At 39.6% G+C, this 20,403-nt stretch overlaps 1 protein-coding gene across 1 annotated transcript in view; it reads left to right on the top strand.

The window, feature by feature from the left end:
* SPIN1 (spindlin 1) overlaps window positions 1-20,403 on the top strand; it is a 65,533-nt gene that overhangs the window by 32,980 nt on the left and 12,150 nt on the right. The window contains exons 3-4 of the mRNA XM_082403415.1: window positions 5,322-5,370; window positions 19,809-20,062. Coding sequence (XP_082259541.1) covers window positions 5,322-5,370; window positions 19,809-20,062 — 303 coding nt within the window. The remainder of the gene's footprint in view (window positions 1-5,321; window positions 5,371-19,808; window positions 20,063-20,403) is intronic.

A 20,403-nucleotide genomic window follows, 5' to 3' on the forward strand; every position in this document is an offset into this window, starting at 1 on the left:
GAATATCTGTCCATTTATAGGGTTCTTTAATTTTTTTAGTCTTTGAGACTAAAAAGTGAAGCAGTCATAAAGTGCAATTATGAAGTTTATTGTGGGGTGACTTATACACAGGCAGGATCAGCTGGACAACCATCCATAGCTGTTTGCAGCTGCACTCCATACCACCAAAAGGAGTATAGGGGGATTTAAAGGAGCCAAAGCTAAAAATGGAATCTGATTACTAAGGGAGAAGCACACCCACACAGATGGGACTGGGGTTTTTCCTCCCCGCCTCAGGGGTCTCATGTCCACTAACCATCTGCATCAGCAAAAGATATTCTCCCAGTTTTCATATCAGGTGAAGGCAAGGGTAAAAGTTGATAGGAAACTTAACCTGCTTTGGGTGCATTTCTTGTGAGTAAGCTAAAGCTCAGTCACGCAGAAAGGGGAGGGGGTGGGACTGTGGGCCTAAGATGGAGCTGACAAAGAAGAGTCAGTGTGGTTCAGCCACACAGAGCCCTTGGCATGTTATTCATAGTTATTTTAAGTTCTCAGTTGGATAATTCCAGCATCACTGCCATATCTGAGTCTGATTCTGGTATTTGCTCTGTCTTTTCAAACTGTGCCTCACAGTTTTTGATGAAAGCCAGACATGATATTCTGGGTAAAAGGAGCTCTGGTAAATGAGCCTTAAGTGATATGGTGGTGTGGTGTGGGAGGGAGAGATACACTATGTAGTTCTGTGATGAGGTTTTAGTCTTCAGGGAGTCTGCCTCACCGGGCTGTGACCTTCACTTGTGCTTCTCAGTTTCCTCCCCTCTTGTGTCCTACAGGGCGGCTAGGGGGCTGAGCCTTGAAACTCCTGTCACACCAGGGGACAGCTAGAGAGTTGGAGTTGGGTATTTCCCTTCCCTCTGGTCACTTAGGCCCTGATACAGTAAGGCTCCAATAAAATAGTTTCTCTCAAGGGCAGGCCTTGGTAAGAACAGAATACTTGGGTGTATTTCAAAAGGGGTACTTCTCCCTTTCCCTCTGCTGAAAGCAAACGGGGGTTTTTCTCTGCTCTTCACTGTGAGAACCTGATGGTGCTTCTGGAGGTAAAACTTACAAAAATGTGGAGCCCCTTCCTTCCCATGACTAGGTCCCCTGGAGTTTTTATTTTTCAGACTTGTCCACACCAAGCCTCTGGCAGTTGGTCAATTGCCTTTCAGGTTTTCCTACCCAGGTACTGGTTCCTGCAGAGGATTCTGCTACCATGAATTGTGATTCTCTGTATCTGCTTGTCTGTGTCTCCAGTTTTGGGGACAGTGATTCCTTGTAACCTCACTTCTCTCACCAATCTAAGAAGAGTTGTTGATTTTTCGGCTTGTTCAGCCCTTGTTAGGACAGAGTGATAACTTCCAAGCTCCTAACATGCCAGACTGGAAATGGAAAGTTCTCTCTCTTCATTTATTTTAATTTTCAAGAGCTCTTGTTGTCCCTTTTTATAGCCACTTGTTCCCATTTTATGACTATAGTATCTTCAGTTTTCCTGAGGATACCAGTTCTTTTATTTAATCTTCGTAGGTCTTGGAACTACAAACAGTGATGCTTATTTTTATCTTTCTCATACCACTGGGTTTTTTGTTTGTTTTTTTGTTTTGTTTGACTATTGATCATTGTCCATTCATACTTAAGAATTAAGGATTAATTACGAACAACTTACCTTTTCTTGCGTGATCAGAAGATTGTTTTTGTCATGGTACTCATCTAAATGGGAAAGTCAGCTTTGTGGGGAGTGTGGCGATGTCTGGGGCCTGTTAAGTGTCTAGGATTCAGGGAGTGGCGTGGGTGTTAGGCCGGGGGCGTACCAAATGCTAACGTCAGCTGCCCTTTCCTTGTATAGTTAGTGTGGAAGGGAAGGGAAGGGATCCTGACACCAGGTACAATTCCAGTAGATCTTGATCGGATCCTGTATTTTCACGTCTACTTTTGCATTTTTTATATTGTTATACTCATCTACTGTAAGCCTAGGGATGTTCCAGGGATGCTCTGGATAGATTTGCTCTCTGTTCAGTCTGTATCTTATCTTCATCTATGAGCTGCCCACTTCATGCAGTGTATATAAGCGCGCTAGGCGAAAGTGGGGGAAAATGGCTGTCTAAGCAATCGGGGTAATGTCTCGCTGTTTTTATCTATGAAGTAGAATGGACAATCTTACACAGACCAATTGACCATATATCTCCTTTTTCATTTAACGTCTTAGTTGTAAATGTTATGTAAGTACAGAAATTTATGTCTAAAAATTGCATGTCTTAATGTAAGGCCAAGGAGAGAGAACTTTGCAGAAAACCCAGAAGCCTTCTTCCTCCACCCAGTTGGATCTTGTTACTTAGCGTGAATTTTGATCAATATAGTAAGCATGCTTTTGCATCATTCCACAGATACTGATAGGTTGTTTTCATTTTCATATTTTTATTCAAAATATTTGAATTTTCATTGTGATTTTGTGTTTGAACCATGAAGTTTTAGAAGATTGTTGTTTAATTTGCAAATACTGGGGTGTTTCCAAATACCTTGTTATTTATTTCTGACTTGATTCTGATATAGTTAGAGGACATACTTTGTATGATTTCACGTTATTTTAAGTGTATTGAGGGTTTGTATTCTGAGTAGCATATGGTGTATCTGGGTTAATGTCCCATGTGAACTTAGAAAAGATCTTTATTTTGGCAGTATTGGATTGGCGTTCTGTAAATGTCAGCTAAGCCTAGTTGGCTGTTTGTGATGTTCAGGTCTTTTATATTCTTTCTGATATTCCTAGCCACTTGTTATATTAATTACTGAGAAGCGTTCATATTTTTAAATATAATTATGTCACTTTTCCTTGTCACTTGTGTCAGTTTTTGCTTTATATATTTCAGTATCCTTTATTCATTTATTTATTTATTTTTGGCTACGTTAGGTCTTCGTTGCTGTGCGCAGGCTTTCTCTAGTTGCAGAGAGTGGGGGATACTCTTTGTTGTGGTACACGGGCTTCTCATGGTGGCTTCTCTTGTGGAGCACGGGCTCTAGGTGCACAGGCTTCAGTAGTTGCAGCACGTGGGCTCAAGAGTACAGGCTCAGTACTTGTGGCACATGAGCTTAGTTGCTCCGTGGCATGTGGGATCTTCCCGGACCAGGGATCGAACCTGTGACCTCTGCATTGGCAGGTGGATTCTTAACCATTGCATCACCAGGGAAGTCCATATATTTCAGTATTCTATAATTAGGTTCATATACATTTAAGATTGTTATGGCTTCCCTTTTTTTGTTTTGTTTTGTTTTTTTGGCCGCACCCTCACAGCTTGTGGAGTCTTCATTCCCCTACCAGGGATTGAACCCAGACCCTCGGCAGTGAGATCTTGGAGTCCTAACCACTGGACCACCAGGGAACTCCCTGGTATGGCTTCTTGATTGATCCTTTCATCATTTCGGAATGTCCTTTTTGATCCCTGATAACTTTGTCCTGAAGTTACTTTGTCTGATGTTAATAATCGTCTCTTCCTTCTTTATATGGTCTCTTAATTGATTCACTTAGATTATGTTTAATGAAATTATCAATATTGTTGGGGTTGGAAAGATTTTTGCTACCTATAGTAGGTTATTTTGTTTATCTTAGCAGCACCTTAAAGATTTATTCCACTGTTTTCTGCTTACATTGTTTCTGACAACAAATCTGGAGCCAGTATTTTCTGTTTCCCTAAATTTAAGGTGTGTTTATTCTTTGTCTGCTTAAAATATTTTATTTGTCATTGGTTTTCAGAAATTTGATTAGGATGTGCCTTGGTGTGGTTTTTTCCTTTGTCTTTATCTTACTTTGGCTCCATGGTTATGTACTTACACGTTTGGAAAACTTTCTGCCATTATTTTTGTCAGACTTTTTCTTCCTTCACCCCTCGGTCCTCTCTTTCATGGAGTGCATTTCATTTATGTTGGGCTAGTTGATATTGTCCTACAAGTCACTGAGGCTGTTTGTTTCCCCCAGTTTTTTCCTTTGTGTTCCATTTTAGATATGTTGTACTGTAATGTCTCACATTCACTGGTCTTTTTATCTGTGGGATCTAATCTGCTATTAATCATATCCAGTGATTTTTTTTTTTCTTTCATTTTGGATCATGTATTTTTCACCAGTTTCATTTATTTATTCTCTTTTCCCCACCCCACCCCCATTTTTCTATTTTAAGTGTTTATGTCTTCCTTTAGCTATTTGAGCATAGTTGTTAATAGTTCTTTTAACATCTTTGCCTGCTAATTACATCGTTTTGGTAGTAACCCGCTTGGTTATGGGGTTACAGTCTGCCGCTTTTCCACAGGTCTAATAATTTTAGTTGGGGTGTTGGACATTTGAAGTGTGTTGTGGAGCACTGGGTTTTATTGATGTCCTTTAATGAATATTGGAGTTTGTTTTGGCAAGCAGGTGCTAGGATGGGTCTATAGCAGCTTTTATTCTTAGGGCTACTTCATCCTTCTGGTTAAGGGATTATCTTTTTATGGTTTTTACTGACTGCCCTGTGTGTTCAAAGAGGTGGCTAGATGGACTTTGAACAACTCTCATGCCTTTGCAGGTTAATATCTAGCCAGACTTAAGACCACCCCTCCCCTTCCAGATGTTTGGAGCGCCCTCTGAGATCTCTCTCCTTGCCAGCACTCAGATCTGCAGCTCCCATCTGACTCTCAGTGTAGCAGAACCACAGTGTTCTTGGTCTCCCCTTCATGAACCATCATCCACAAGTCGTTGTCGGGATGCACTTGGTTGGTGTGGGGGCCCCTGCGTGGGTTTTCTGCTCCCTGGTTCCATAGTCCTCTGCTGCCTGTTGTCCTGATGTTTGGATCCAGGTGTGTCATGTCTCTTGTCCCATGTTGTAGTTGTTTGTGGCAGGAAGACAAGTTCTGTACCTTTTAGTACTTTATGACTAGGATTGTCATTTTTTGTTGTAGTTTTTGTCCATGTGATTTTGGTTTTGTGTTTTATGGCCGATTTAGGGAGATAAACTGCTGTCCCTGTCATTTTATCATCCCAGAATCCCTTATAGCTCCTATTTAAAAGATAAGTAAACAAATGGTTTTGTTACACGTTGGCTGTTTGTGGGTTTTTTTGGCCACGCCTCGTGGTTTGTGGGATCCTAGTTCCCCAAACAGGTATCGAACCTGGACCCTTGGCAGTGAAAACGCGGAGTCCTAACCATAGGCCACCAGGGAATTCCCTTGTGGTTTATTTTAATTTCATACTTTATATAGCAGTTTTTCATAAGTTAACTTTTTCCTGAGTTTGAACTATTTTTTATTCAGTTTTCGTTGACTCATACTCACTTCTCTTTTAGGCCATGCTGGTGTATCTGCAAGCATGATGAAGAAACGGACATCCCACAAGTAAGCAATCCTGAAACTTGCCTTTTTAGATAGCAAATTGTGGTCTTTGGTTACATGAGAGGTGAGGTCATCTGTGTGAGGCCCTGTCCCTGTATGAGCAGGTCTTGCCTCAGAGCAGCCAGCGTCACACACAGCCTTGCTGCACGCCGAGTGGTGGTGCGCTACCTGATCCCTGCGCCTTGAGGGCCTGGCCAGCACTCTGCCAGGCACGCTCACGCCTTTAGAGGAGTTTCAAATGAATGAGGAGCTTGTAATTTAGAGAGAGCATATGTATGTTGAAAGATAATTTTAAGTGACAAATGTGTTATAAATCCTAAATTCTATAGGTACTAGAGAATAGAAGCAACTTTTTTCCTCCCTGAAATCTTCTTTTGTGTGTCATGTAGTTAGTCCAGAAAGAAAATTGAGATACTATCTTAAATAACAATGTCCACTGGTACTGTATTTTATTTAATAGATTTTACAAGTATCCACAGTATCCACTACTGTGCAGTAGTGACGGCTACTTCACCATGGAACCCTCTCCAACAAATCAGTTATGATTGTATGAGTCTTAATCATGGATTGTTAAATATGGAAGACTCTCCTTGACCCTAGCACCTCCTAAGACTCTTCCTATAGCAATTATTTTTGAATTACTTATATTGAAATGTTTGCTCCTCTTGGTCACCGTACTGTAGTGGTCAAAGAGTGTGAGTCCTCTGGGCTTTCGTGGAAGGTCTGGATGAATAAAGGTGCCTTTCAGTAATCGTTGGTGATTAAACATGCCTCTATTTAAATGAATACTTGTATATGTAATGTAAATATTTGTGATATTCAGTTTAAGAAATGACTTGGAAAGTAAAAATATGAAGATAAGGCAAGTCCTGAGGTTTGATAAAGCGTTTCTCAAATTTCATTTATTTGCCCATCACCTTCACATCTTCTGCCATATTCAGTAATCTGATAATTTATGTAATATATCTCCACTCATTATCATATCATTACCATAAATGGTAAACCACCTCTTGGCACAAATAGAAGGTAATGAAAAAAAACTTAAATACAGTGGGAAATGAAAGTAAATTACACATTAACTTTGCAAAACCAGAACTGTTCATCTTTTTTCCCCTGAAACACAAGGCTTGAATACCTACCTGTTCAATTTTTGAAGTTCGTATGTGTACAGCTAAAAGGGTTTCTCACCCTGTATGTTGCATGATGCAGGGAACTTGATCTAGTGCTTTAATATGAGATGTGCTTGTCTCACTTAAAGAGTAGACGTTTTGAACATATTAAAAGGGAGAGAGAAGTTGAAATGAGAAGAAAAGTTATGATTTTCCTATTTTTTCTAATCTCAGTGCAAATTTCAAGATGGGTGGGATGGAAAAAAACTGAAACAAAAGTCTCCACATTTCACAAATGAAAGGTGTTAATAGTTGTCCTTGGAGGGGTGAGTGGGAGTAATGGCTGGTGGAGAGGCTGGCCTTGGAGTGGGAAGCCCCACTGGCTCAGCTGTGGGCCTTACCAAGTTCCCTCATGTGCCTGGTGCTCTGTTTAACTCATGTAAAGTCATGGTGTTGGACTAGAACAATGAGGTTTTCAGCTTTTTATCATAGAATGCTTTCTAGATGAAGTGTTTATAGCAAACAAATACAGGAAAGCAGAACTGGAGCCTCACTCTCCTTGCCTGCCCCCATTGTGGCTCTCCAGAAAGTAAGGCACTCGGGACTCCTCATGTGCAGCCACTGACCCATGGTCATGCCTCCTCTCGCTTCCCGTGTTGGTACAGGGGGACTGAGCAATAATAACTCCACGCGCAGATGCCTCTGCTTGCTTGAGAGAGAGTCACAGGAACGCCCAGGAGACAAATGCTGGCAGAGCCACCGTCCTGAGAACGGCACCTCCTGTCCCCGTGGGTGCTAGGGGATTCGGGTAATCGGTTCTGAAGTGCTTGGAGCAGTGCCTCTGCACCCAGAAACGTTGTGTAGCTGAGTCTTGTTCTCATTTTTTAAAGTAAATAGAAACAAACTTTTGTACTTCTTGCGGGCTAGGGTCCTTGGTGTGTTTGGGGGACAGGCTGGTGGACAAGCCTTTCCTGGCTTCCCAGGAGGTTGTTTGGGAAATCTGCACTGAAGTTACATCTTGAAGGGAAGTGTAGTTGGGGGACATGTAAGGTGAATTTAGCTACAGTAATTCTTTATTTTTTTTATTTTTTTTTTATTTTTGGCTGTGTTGGGTCTTCGCTTCTGTGCGAGGGCTTTCTCTAGTTGTGGCAAGTGGGGGCCACTCTTCATCGCGGTGCGCGGGCCTCTCACCATCGTGGCTTCTCCCGCTGCGGAGCGCAGGCTCCAGACGCTCAGGCTCAGTAGTTGTGGCTCACGGGCCCAGTTGCTCCGCAGCATGTGGGATCTTCCCAGACCAGGGCTCGAACCCGTGTCCCCTGCATTGGCAGGCAGATTCTCAACCACTGCGCCACCAGGGAAGCCCTACAGTGATTCTTTATTTTAGTTTTCAAATGTAAATGTGACTCTTTTCTTCCTAATTGGAATAGTGGATAGATTTACATTTCAGGGTACTGCTGGAAGGTGTGACTGGGCTTTGGTGTATTTCCTACTAATGTACATTTAGAAAATGGATCAGGAGCTGTTACATGCTAAGTTGAGGATTTGCAGGGAATGTTTTCCTTTCATTTTGTAAGATACCAATACTAGTCACCAACCAACACTGTCCCTGTGCTCCTCCTCCTCGTGTCCCTGGTGTAGTCTCGCTTAGTGTTTATGGCATCCCTGTCAGGTAGGGACCATGAATCCTTCTGTGCACAGAGAGATTAAGGAACTTGTCTGAGGTCATACATATACGGAGTGACTGAGCTAGGATTCAGAAATAGGACAGTCTGATTCTAAAGCCTATATTAACTACCACATTCTAGTTCCTGAACTGTGTGTTTTGTTGTCGCATATCTGAAAAATATATTATTTCTGTCCTAAACACACAGACTAGATAACAGTTGGAGCAAGCATCTAAATGATCCATGGTATTGACAATCTTAAATTGGTCAAATATGTAATACTTTTTAATCAATTTGCCAGTAACTGTTACTAACACCAGTGAAAGTGACTAGTGCTTTGGAAAACCCTTGAGGCATTTGGATGTTTGCCATGGACATCTCTGATGTCCTCAGGGTGTACATTGTGTAGACAAAATAATGAAAAACCCATAGTGATTTGGATGGAAAACTTGACTTTCTCCATCTTGTTTTTATATTGCCAGTTTAAGCTGGGAATGACCGTATCAGCTGTAGAACTTTTATCAAGCAACAAGTACTAGAGAAGCAGTTTTTTCTCTCTCGACTTGCTGGTATGCATTTTGCAGAAAGATAATTATTTTGCCTTAATAGTTTCTTTTGAAATCTGCTGGAACACAGAGTAAGGAAACTGCTTTTATCTCACAATACAAAATAGAATAAGGAAAGAGGTCAGTTATTAATTCATACACCAAAGTACATGGTGTGTGGCAGTCATTTACTGGTTCATAGTAGAATTGTAATAGTTGAAAAATTAACTTGAAGAAGTATGGTGCCTTTAAATATTGACTATAAAAGTAAGATATTTACTGATGAGAAACAGTAGTCAACTTAAGTCAATAAGGGAGTCTAGATAAAAGATGAAAGGTCTTAAAACAGATTTTTTTTTTAATTGGGGTATAGTTGATTTATATTATGTAAGCTTTAGGTGTACAACATAGTGATTCACAATTTTTAATGATTATACTCCATTTATAGTTATTATAAAATATTGGCTATATTCCCTGTGCTGTACAATATATCCTTGTAGTTTATTTATTTTATGCATAGTGGTTTGTACCTCCTAATCTCCTATCCTTATTTTTCCCCTCCCCCTTCCCTTCCCCTATTGGTGACCACTAGTTTGTTCTCAGGAATTCTTTTCTTGATTACCAGATAATTAGAATGGTACTTTGAGAGCTTATTTAAAGTATTGAGCAAAGTACAGAAATGTTTTCTGCACTCTCAGTTTATCTTTTTTGGGCACATGGGTGGATAGAAATTAGTATTTGTTCTGGATCAGCTCTAACTACCAAAGGTATGGTGCCAGCAGCAGTAGCACTTGGAAGCTTGTTAGAAAGTCTTTGGTCCCTCTCCAGACCTGCGGAATGGAGCCCAGAGTCTCTGGGGCAGGGCTTGGGTATCTCTTTTCAAAAGCTCTCTAGGTGATTCGATGCATGCCAAAGTTTGAGAAGCACTGGTCTAGACCATTATCAGAGCTGATATCTTAAAGCACATTAGATAACTAAGTCAAGTTGTTTGGAAATGAGTACACAGAATTACAGCAATGAAGGATGATTGGATGCTGTGTACTTGGTCACCATTTTCTCCCATTGAAACTACAAGAAAAGCCATTTATAGCTTCTGGAGATAAGAAACAAGGAAAGTGATTATAGATGTTTAATTCTTGTTTCTCTGCTTTTATCCTTGAATTGTTTTGGATCTTGACTCGATGCAGCTTTTTATTTGCCCTTGGCTGTGTAATTCCATATGTCCTCAGTTGAATGAAGTGTCTTGGTATTTGTTTACAGTATTGCTGTTTATTTATTGAGTACCTAGTAAATGATAGTTAAGAACATTTTAGACTTTTTTTCCAAGGAAAATACCAGAGACTAAGGACTGTTAAAAATAATGTATCCAGGGAGAACATAAAACAAAATCACCATATTCAAGGAGCTGTTATTTTAAATTTTAAAAGGCCATTGCTTTAAATCATTAATCTCACATCCTTATTTGTACTGCTCTTATTTATTTATTTATTTAAAAAAATTTTTTTTTTTGGCCATGCTGTGTGGCTTGCGGGATCTTAATTCTCCAACCAGGGATTGAACCCCGGGCCCTCAGCAGTGGAAGCGAGGAGTCCTAACCACTGGACCACCAGGGAATTCCCTGTACTGTTCTTAGATTGAACTGTCTAGAGATGACACAAGTGTGTTTGTGTTCTTTTTATATCTTCTTCCGGTAATCCGACATGTTCTTATTGTTTGCTTTTATATATACTATTTCAACTCATGTAAGTAAGCTTTAATTTTTATTAAAGTTTTTTTTATACATATATAATTATTTATTTATTTTTGGCTGCGTTGGGTCTTCGTTGCTGCGCGTGGGCTCTAAGTTGAGGCGAGCGGGGACTACTCTTTGTTGTGGTGTGCGGGCTTCTCATTGCAGTGGCCTCTCTTGTTGCAGAGCATGGGCTCTGGGTGCGCGGGCTTCAGTAGTTGTGGCTCGCGGGCTCTAGAGCACAGGCTCAGTAGTTGCATTGCACGGGCTTAGTTGCTCTGCAGCATGTGGGATCTTTGTGGACCAGGGCTCGAACCCATGTCACCTGCATTCGCAGGCGGATTCTTAACCACTGCATCACCAGGGAAGTGTCCCCCCTTAAAGTTTTTCTTACTGATTTTTGAATCTGAATTAGCAAGTAGAAATTAAAGTAAGATGTTAGAGTTTGTTTAATATATAATTTTTAACTTTTCTAGTATGGAAAATTTCAAATACACACAAAAATAAAGTAGTATATAATAAATCCCTAATTCCTATCATCCAGCTTCAATAATTATCAACATTTTGCCCAATATTAGATACTCTTAGTATATTTCTTGTTATTTAGGGAAGTTCTAAACCTTGTCTTCTAGTAGATGCTATAGTTGGAAGAGCTTAAATCAGTTTATCAAAAACATATATTTCTACACTTTTAATATTAAATAATATTTAATATTTTAACATATGTTTAAAAATATTCTTAAACATTCTTCTTTGTAAACTTCCGCTGCAAGAGTATTTGAGCAGTTTAGGCATTCAAGGTGCAGTAACTGGAAAGCTTGACTAATGATTTTAAAAAGTAGTATATTATTCTAATTACTGTTTTTGTCTTTAGTATTCATTGAAGCATCCATTCTTTTTTCTTTTGGCCGCGCCACGCGGCATGTGAGATCCTAGTTCCCCCACCAGCGATCAAACGCGTTCCCCCTGCAGTGGAAGCACAGAGTCCCAACCACTGGACCGCCAGGGAAGTCCCATCCATTCATTCTTTTTTACCTCCTCCTTTCGATCAAATTAAGTTGTTTATTAAATAAATTGGGCAGAAATGGTATCTATATTAGATGTCCTTTAATTCTTCTTTTAGAACTAGTGAAATGATGTAAAAAAAGGCAACAAATAAAATTTGGAATTGATAACACTAATATGTATAAATCTGTTTTTATATATAGTTTCTTGCAGAATTAGAACATCCATTGCATTAATTTAAGAGTAATTAAAAATTGTGTTTTATCTGCCTATGAAAGTAAAATACTTAAGTCATAGAAAAATTTGAAAACACAGGTAAATTCAGAGGAAGACAACTTATTTTTAATGCCATCATCCAGAGATTACACCTGTTAATAATTTAATGTATTTTTTTTTCACACACACACACTGTATTTTATTTTTACAAGAGATAAATAGACTGACACCAAGCATTGTACATGGATGACCACAACAAAAGCAACAATGATTGCAATTACCAAACATGAAACACACTCATACTATGTCATAATATTGACATTCAGTCCAGTAATCCTCCACTGTAACAGCTCCTTTACCTTGCAGTGAAAATTGATTTGCATATTCTTTGCCTCTGAGTCCTTGTGGGATTTTGTTTTTTTTAAATTCAGACAGAAAGTCACAAAAATTATACTCATCCTCATCAGTTCACTCAGTCCCATGTAATTAATTTTTTTTTTTCATCTTGATCTTTTGTTAGCACTTTTATGAGTTCATCAGTTTTTCATTAGAGTTCTGAAAATGCTTATTCATTCAGTTCAGCAGTACAGTCAGTTACCAGAAACCTGTACTTGTCAGAGTCTTTTCTATGAATTTCTTGAAGATGAAACCCTTTTATAGGAACATATTTGCAAAATCATCAGAGTACACCCAGAACTGTCTGTAAATGACAAAAGGCTTAAAAATGACCACGGTTAAAGATTTGATGAAAGTTCATACTAATGCAGTTGACAAGAAAATTAGTTATTTCTGAGATATACATTTTAAAGTAATAACTAGGATTATTACTTATAACATTACTTATAACATTTAATGTATGTTTTAAAAGTTTTTTTCTGCTTATCTGTATGGATAATTGTGTGTCCTACTGTGTGCCCTGCCATGCACAGTACTAAGTGCTTTGGAAACATTATTTCATTTATTCCTTGCAGCGACTCTGAGGGATGTATGTACTGAGTTGAATAATGTCCTCCAAAAATCATGTCCACCTGGAAACTGACTGTAATCTTATTTGGATATAGGGTCTTTGCAGATGTGGTCAAGTTAGGATGAGGTCATTACTGGATTACGGAGGTCCCCCAATTCAATGACTGGTGTCTTTATAAGAAGAAAATTTGGACACAGACTTATAGGGGAAAAGGCTATGTGAAGACAGAGATTGGAGTGATGTGTCTACAAGCCAAGGAATAAAATGTCGTGTTTTTTCTGTGATTTTAATAGCTATGTAGTTATTTCATCATATAGATACACTATTACTTATTGAATCAGTGAGACCTATTGAACATTTTTTTATTTCCAGTTTTCCCTGGTATGAACACTGCTCAGAACATCACTGTAGCTGTAGCTTTGTGCTTGTCCACTGTTTTCTTTTGATAAATTCCTAGACATGGAATTACTGGGACAGTGGATTGCCAGATTGTTCACTAGGAGGGTTGTATTTATTCTGTAAGCAGTTAGAAAATAGTACTTCATTGTAATTTGCATTAAATTTGCAGTTTTTGTTATTGGTGTAGAAAGATCATCCTACCAGCAGACCAGAACACTGAGAAATCTCTGCAAGATATACATCAGATGGGAATAGATTTATATAAAAACTAAGCTAAGCCAAGGAACTCCCAACCACTTTCAGCTGTAAAGGAAGACCTCCAAAAAGTTGAAAAAGTTAAATGTTCAAACTAGACCCCTAGAATCTGTTCAGGTCAGGGAGAGCAAAGGCTGGCTGCAGTCGTCTGAATCATTATGGGTGAGAAACCAGCTGCATTAAGCAGTAGATGCTCACCTTACCTCCCCTGACTTGAAGTTGCTACTCAGTCTCGGCTGCTGCACAATTCCCTGGGTCCTGGCTGCTTTATCAGAACCTGTACTTAATACTCAGACACCAGGGACCCTGACTTGGCCTGAAGAAATACATCTCAGCTACAGATACCACTTAATCTTTCCTTGCATCTGAAATATGAACACTGAGAATCATCAGGCAACTGAGGAACACTTACAGCACCAAAGAAAGTCATACATGGAACAGGGCAGCTAACCAGGAATCTGCAAGTGTTAAGAAAGCTGCCACTCAGACAGCAACAGACTCAACAAAGACAAGGCTAAACCCAGAAGCTCATAAGGAATCAGGAAAAGTGAAAATTATCCTCAGATATCAGAAGTTGTGTTCATTAAAAAGAAAAATCATTCAAGATAAAGAAATAATCAGTTCATAGAAATTAAAAATATTATGTAAGGTATTCAATAGATAGACTGAAATTCAAGCCTGTTTTACCTAATTCAAGAGATAGACCAAGTGCTAGTGAGGGATAATTAGAAACATATGTCACAAGTCCTGGTAACATTTCAGAATCCAGTAACAAAATTCTAAAAGCAATTTGAAGAGGAAGATGGGTTACCCTCAAAGGAGCAAGGATCAGATTGGCATCTGGTATCTCTTAACTCTGGAAGGTAGAAGACAATGAAAACACCTTTTTGCAATAAAGGTACTGAGGGGAAAGGGAATTTGAGCCTGCCTTGTATACCTAGGCAAGTCAAGGATGAGAACAAAATAATCATTTTGAGGCTTGCAAGAATTTGGAGTTTGCATTTGTTAACACTATCTGACTTACCAGAGGACATGTCCAGAAAGACCAAATATATTGGGTTGGCCAAAAAGTTCAGGTTTACGGGAAAACCCAAACGAACTGTCTGGCCAACTCAGTACATGAGAAAAAAATAAATGTTGCAGAAAGCAGCAAAAATCCTCTTGTTTACTTCTAAATAAGGAAATGTTTTTTTAAAATTATTTTTAAGATAGTAGCAAGATAAATAACAGTTTGGAACAAACGACTAAATTTCAGCAGTGTGGTGAAAGTGGCCAGGAAGGGGTTACTAGGTGCTAAGGTGTTTGTTTTTAAAATTCTTTCCTTCTTTTACTAAGAATTTTTTTGTTATTTTTAGTCTTGCTTGGACCAGGGAAGGAAAAGTATAGGTTTTGATTAATTGTAGATTTTAATAGAAAATTATAAGCTTAAACAGGATTTTTTTTTTTTTTTTTGGCCGAGCCATGCAGCTTGCGGGAGGCTCCCCGACCAGGCATCGAACCTGCGCCCTCGGCAGTGAAAGCATGGAGTCCTAACCACTGGACTGCCAGGGAATTTAAATAGGATATTTAGGAAGTTAGAAGTAATTGCTGTAAGTCTAGAAATAAGATCTATAGATTCCTACAGCTTCCATTAGAAGCTTTATTTGGTGCAAAGAAACCTTGTTCATCCTAGCTGTATAAATAAAGGAAGAAAGGGGTGAGGAAATGAGACAAAGCTTTGCAAACAGAAACACAAAGCAAAATGTTAGAATAGACCAAGCATATTACTTATCACAGCAAAAGTTAATGATTAAGGGCTTCCCTGGTGGGGCAGTGGTTAAGAACCCGCCTGACAATGCAGGGGACACGGGTTCGAGCCCTGGTCCGGGAAGATCCCACATGCTGCGGAGCAGCTAAGCCTGTGCGCCACAACTACTGAGCCTGCGCTCTAGGGTCCCTGAGCCACAACTACTGAGCCTGCGTGCCACAACTACTGCAGCCCGTGTGCCTAGAGCCCGTGCTCCACAGCAAGAGAAGCCACCACAGTGAGAAGCCCGCGCACCGCAACGAAGAGCAGCTCCCGCTCACCACAAGAAGAGAAAACCCGCGCAGCAGCAACAAAGACCCAACGCAGCCAAAAATAAATAAATACATAAATAAATAAATAAAATTTTTAAAAAGATAATGATTAAACTTCCCTTTAAGAAAGTGAGGAAATAAAATCCATGCAAAAAGGAGGGATTGTGTTTCTTCAGAATTAAAGGATATAGGAGCCTCTTTGAATAGGGATGCTTGCTGGCTAGATTTGAGTCCCTTGTGTTGTTCAGAAGATGGAGGAGAGCCTTGTGTACTACCACTGGAAGTGACCAGGATAAAAACTGCTTGTTCTGAAATATGATTAGAAAGCGTCAAGCGTCTCCCTCTTCAGAAGCAATTGCGGTTCCAGAACAATGCCACTAATGAGTATAGAAAGGATTAGTGACTGAACTAGAAAATCACTGCTCTGAGTCTTCCAGTTGCCCTTTTCTGCTATCAATGGCTAAGTTTATATTGGTTTTGTTGAGAATCATGGTAGTAGAAAATTTCATGCCTCTGAATCTAGGATGGAACCTTTTCTGTTGTAGTCAGTGTTTTCCAGAGAAACAGCACCAGTGGTGCATGCATAGAGAGACTGGAGATCCAGGGAAGAGCTGATGTTGCCGCTTGAGTCTGAAGGTAGAATTGCCTCTTTGTGTGGGGCGAACACTCTTTCTTAATACCTTTAACTGATTGGATGAGGCCCAACTATGTTATGGAAGGCAGTCTGTTGATTTACATTTTAGTTTCATGTAGAAAAATACCTTCACAGAAAACATCTAATGCTTGACTTAGATACCTGAATACTGTGGCCCAGCCAACCTGACACATTAAAATTAACCATCACACTGGTGAAGATGCTGAATTTGCTTATAATTTTGGTAGTAATAATGGAATGTCTGTGTGAATTACAAAATGGTGCATATGACTGAATTCTTTCTTCAGTGAGTTTTGGGAACCAACCTCTGCCTTTGCTGTGAAGAAAGCCTGATCCTGTACACAGGATGAATCACAAGGACTTTTGCCTAAAGATCAAAAGAAGATAGGTAATTGTCTATTTGAAGAAAAACGTAATGCTAGAAAAGATTCTTGTAGTCTAAAGGAGGAATGTAATCACCTTCACCAGCCATGTCCCTACAGAGGGCCAGTTGGATGTAGTGGCACATTTTCAGGGATTATGAAAAGGTCTTGAGGTTCACTTTCTTTCGGGTTTGAGTGTTAGTAGTAGTTACAAGTTACAGACTCGATAATATGTTATCAAGGTTTTTTCCTCTTCACTAAGTTTTATACTGAAGTCTTCTGAAATTAATCTTATTAATTCATTTATTTTAGCTTATATAGATTGGTTCCTTGCTATGTACAATATTGAATTCAGCTCTTGCTTTTCTCCTTTCTCTCTCCATTTAATATCAGGTACTTTGTTCCAAGTAATATTCTTTTGTTTAGTGAGCTTCTTATACTTTACATATTCTTCTTTCCTACCCTTTTTCAGAGTGGTGTGAACTCTATTTTCAGAGCAGGTAATAGTTAAATACTACTCTATTTCTCTTGTCCCTGTGTTTGTTCTGTAGTAAGAGATATTCATTGCTTACTATCAGCTCTGTGCTGAAACTTTTCTAAGTGTTCTTTCCTTTTTACCCCCTTAATATTTATTTATTTATTTATTTGGCTGCAGCAGGTCTTAGTTGCGGCACGTGGGATCTTTAGGTGTGGCATGTGGGATCTAATTCCCTGAGCAGGGATCGAACCCCGGCCTGCTGCATTGGAAGCACGGAGTTTTAGCCAGTGGACCACCAGGGAAATCCCCCAGGCGTTCCTGATTATCTGAAACTCTGTCCTATACAGTCGTCCCTTGGTGTCCGAGGGGGATTGGTTCCAGGACCTTTCACACCATACCAAAATCCATGGATGCTCAAGTCCCCTATATAAAATGGCATAGTATTTGCACATAACCCACATAAATCCTCCCATATACTTCAAATCATCTCTAGATTACTCATAATACCTAATACAGTATAAATACTATGTAAATGGTTGTAAATATAATGTAAATGATAGGTAAATTGTTGCCTGCGTGTGGCAAATTCAAGTTTTGCTTTTTGGGATTTTTCTATCCACGTTTGGTTGAATCTGAGGATGTGGAACCCATGGATATGGATGGCCAACTGTTAACTTCTCCAGGAAGCATTTGTGAGAACAGTATTCCCCGCGTTCTTATGTGTTCACACAGTTTTATCTGTGTACTTTTACTTGGAGGTCAGTATAGAATTCTTGGCTGCCTGTAAAACCCTCACCTCACATTTTCTTTCCTGAGAACCTTAAGTTTGTCACTTGGTTATCTGGTGGCACACGGTGTCACTGTGTGATTTTCTTTTCCTTACACGTGTAATTATCTTTTCCTTACACATGATGCAGTTCTTTTGCTTGGATGCCCACGAGATGTTATTTTCTTTAAAGTTTGTTTGTTTCACTAGACTGTCTTAGTGTCAGTAGTTATGGGTCAGTTTTCCCAGGGGCGTGTTTGTACATTTAAGTCTTTTATTTCTGGATATTTTTCTTGAATTATTTTAGTGTTCTTTCTGTTCCTCCGATTTTAGCTTTTGGGTGATTCTGTTATATGGAAGTTGGAATTTCATATCTGTTCCCATCTGTCTCGTTTTTATTATCTGTTTTCCTTAAATGCCCCATGGTGTCAATTTCTTCCATGTTCCTCTAGTTTAGCCTTCATTTCTGAAAAGTTTTCAAATTGCTGCTTGTTTCTTGACTGTGTCTGATTTTTCTCACATCTTCTCTTGTGTAGCTGTCTCTCATCTGGGCTCTTATGTTTTTGATGTTAAGTTCCTCTTTCATGGCCTCTGTTATGTGCATAATGTTAGGTGATAATTCCCATCTGCCTTGTGGGCATATTTTTGGGTTTGCCTCTGTTGCCCATTGGTGCCACCACGGTCCTCTCCCATGAGAAGGGGTGAGGGTATTCCAGGACAGCTATCCTCGCTGCAGAGCTCTTCAGTATTCCCATGGCATACTCAAGTTTCTCTGTATAGTCTCCTCTGTGATACCTGTTGAGATCGGCCTCCTTTGGGCCCACCCCGTAAGCATCTGAACCTCATCTTTCCTTTACGCGCGGGCCTCACCCTACTCAGGATGTTATTCTCAGTATGTGTCCTCAGCGCAGGGCTCTGCCTTTCCCGGAAGGCCATTTGGCTGGGTGTTTGCAGAGACTTAAGGGCTGGGTTAGACACAGTGTTTTCTGGTCTCAGGTCCTGCATATAACCTTTTGAACCCTTTTACAGTCCAACTGGAGAAGTTTTCCTTCTGAGGTGTTCCCCAAATGGTGTTCCCTATCTTGCTTAGGTAAAGGACTGTGTCAGCTGATTCTAGGCCTCCTTGAGGCAGCTTTAATATCTTGTTGTAACCTGTTTCTCTGTTTCACAAAACCACTAAGTTTACCAAGCTGGTCTACTTAAAATATGTACAACTGTAGTTTTAAATATTACAGGCTACAATAAATTACTTGTTTTTAAAAGTTTATTTGTATTTATGCCATTTGTTCACCACTTTTATTTGTGGTTTACCAGATGAGAGCTTTATGCCCATAAGAGTGTGGGAGTGGGTTCTTTTCTGCTCCCTAAATTTTTTCATTCTTGGCATATAGCGGCATCCATGTGCCAGCATGGCTTTGGCCTTCAGCTTGCATTCAAGCCAAGTCTTGTCCCTTGTCTCTGGATTTCTACATGAAATGAAGTGTTTTTTCCCTGATATTGAGAGCCAGGTGTATTATTTGTAAACATTGTATGTAGATTTTTCAATTGTTGGTAATTGAGAAAGAATGTAGTTTGGTGTTGCTTCAATAATTTTTAATACTACATTAAGTATTTGTTACAAATTTAAGTGTTGAAGGTTATGTTTTCTAGAGAAATAATGATAGTATAAATGCATGGGTAGAAGCCAGCCTGGACTCCAGTTTAAGAAAAAGTTAAATGTCCAGTTTATTCTTATTGTTTAAGCCAGTGGGGACAAAATTCTGTGGGCATTAGAATGGGTGAAATTGAATTTCTTGAATTAATGAGAAATGGATTTCTATTTTACAAAGCCATATGCATGTGCGGTTATTTCATGTAGTCAGCCCTTGTCTTTCTTTGATTAATTTGGATAATTGTGAGTTGATTGAATTAAAGGCAACTCAGAAAGCTGAAAAACTGATACTTAATTTTAAGGCTAAGTTGCTATTGACTAGTTGTGTTTCTCTGCGTGTCCACAGTTAGGCTGCACAAGAAGCTTCTATTGCTAGAGACGGGCCCCACCTGTGAGCCACCGCTGCATGGCTGTGGGACTGGGAGACGGCTGCCTGTAGCCACCTGAACCCCGAGTGTGGCGACATCCGCTAGCGTAGGACTGGGTCATCTGTGACGGGAGCCTGCGAGCTAGCAGTAGTTGTGTTGGTAGGAGTGCATACTTTTGAGATGATACCTTACGTGTGTATATGTGTGAATACAGAAAACATCGGAGCAGTGTGGGGCCGAGCAAACCTGTTTCCCAGCCCCGGCGGAACATCGTAGGCTGCAGGATTCAGCATGGGTGGAAAGAGGGGAATGGCCCCATCACCCAGTGGAAAGGAACCGTTCTGGACCAGGTGCCTGTAAATCCTTCTTTGTATCTTATAAAATACGATGGATTTGACTGTGTTTATGGACTAGAACTTAATAAAGATGAAAGAGTTTCTGCGCTTGAAGTCCTCCCTGATAGAGTTGGTAAGTTCTCTTTACTATTTGTGCATTATATGCTTTAAAAATGATTATTGAAATGGATGCCTTTTGATTATTAGCATTACTGGTATTTTTTTTTATTGGAGCATAAGCACTTCTGATACACATTTAAATCAGTCACCTAAAACCACAAAAACTGCTCAGCAAATGTTCTAAAACCAAAGTTCAAGGAACTGTGAAGGATATAAAGACGTATAAAATTGTTCCCCAAGAAGTCGACAGTCTAATAATTTCTAATATGATTATTTCCCACATTTTGCTCACTGTTTATCTGGACTCTGGTGAGTAAGAGTATTTCTCATTAGCTCAAATATTCAGTGTGCTCA

This window comes from Balaenoptera borealis (assembly GCF_965194805.1).
Source record: "Balaenoptera borealis genome assembly, chromosome: 8".
NCBI classification, from domain to species: Eukaryota; Metazoa; Chordata; class Mammalia; order Artiodactyla; family Balaenopteridae; genus Balaenoptera; species Balaenoptera borealis.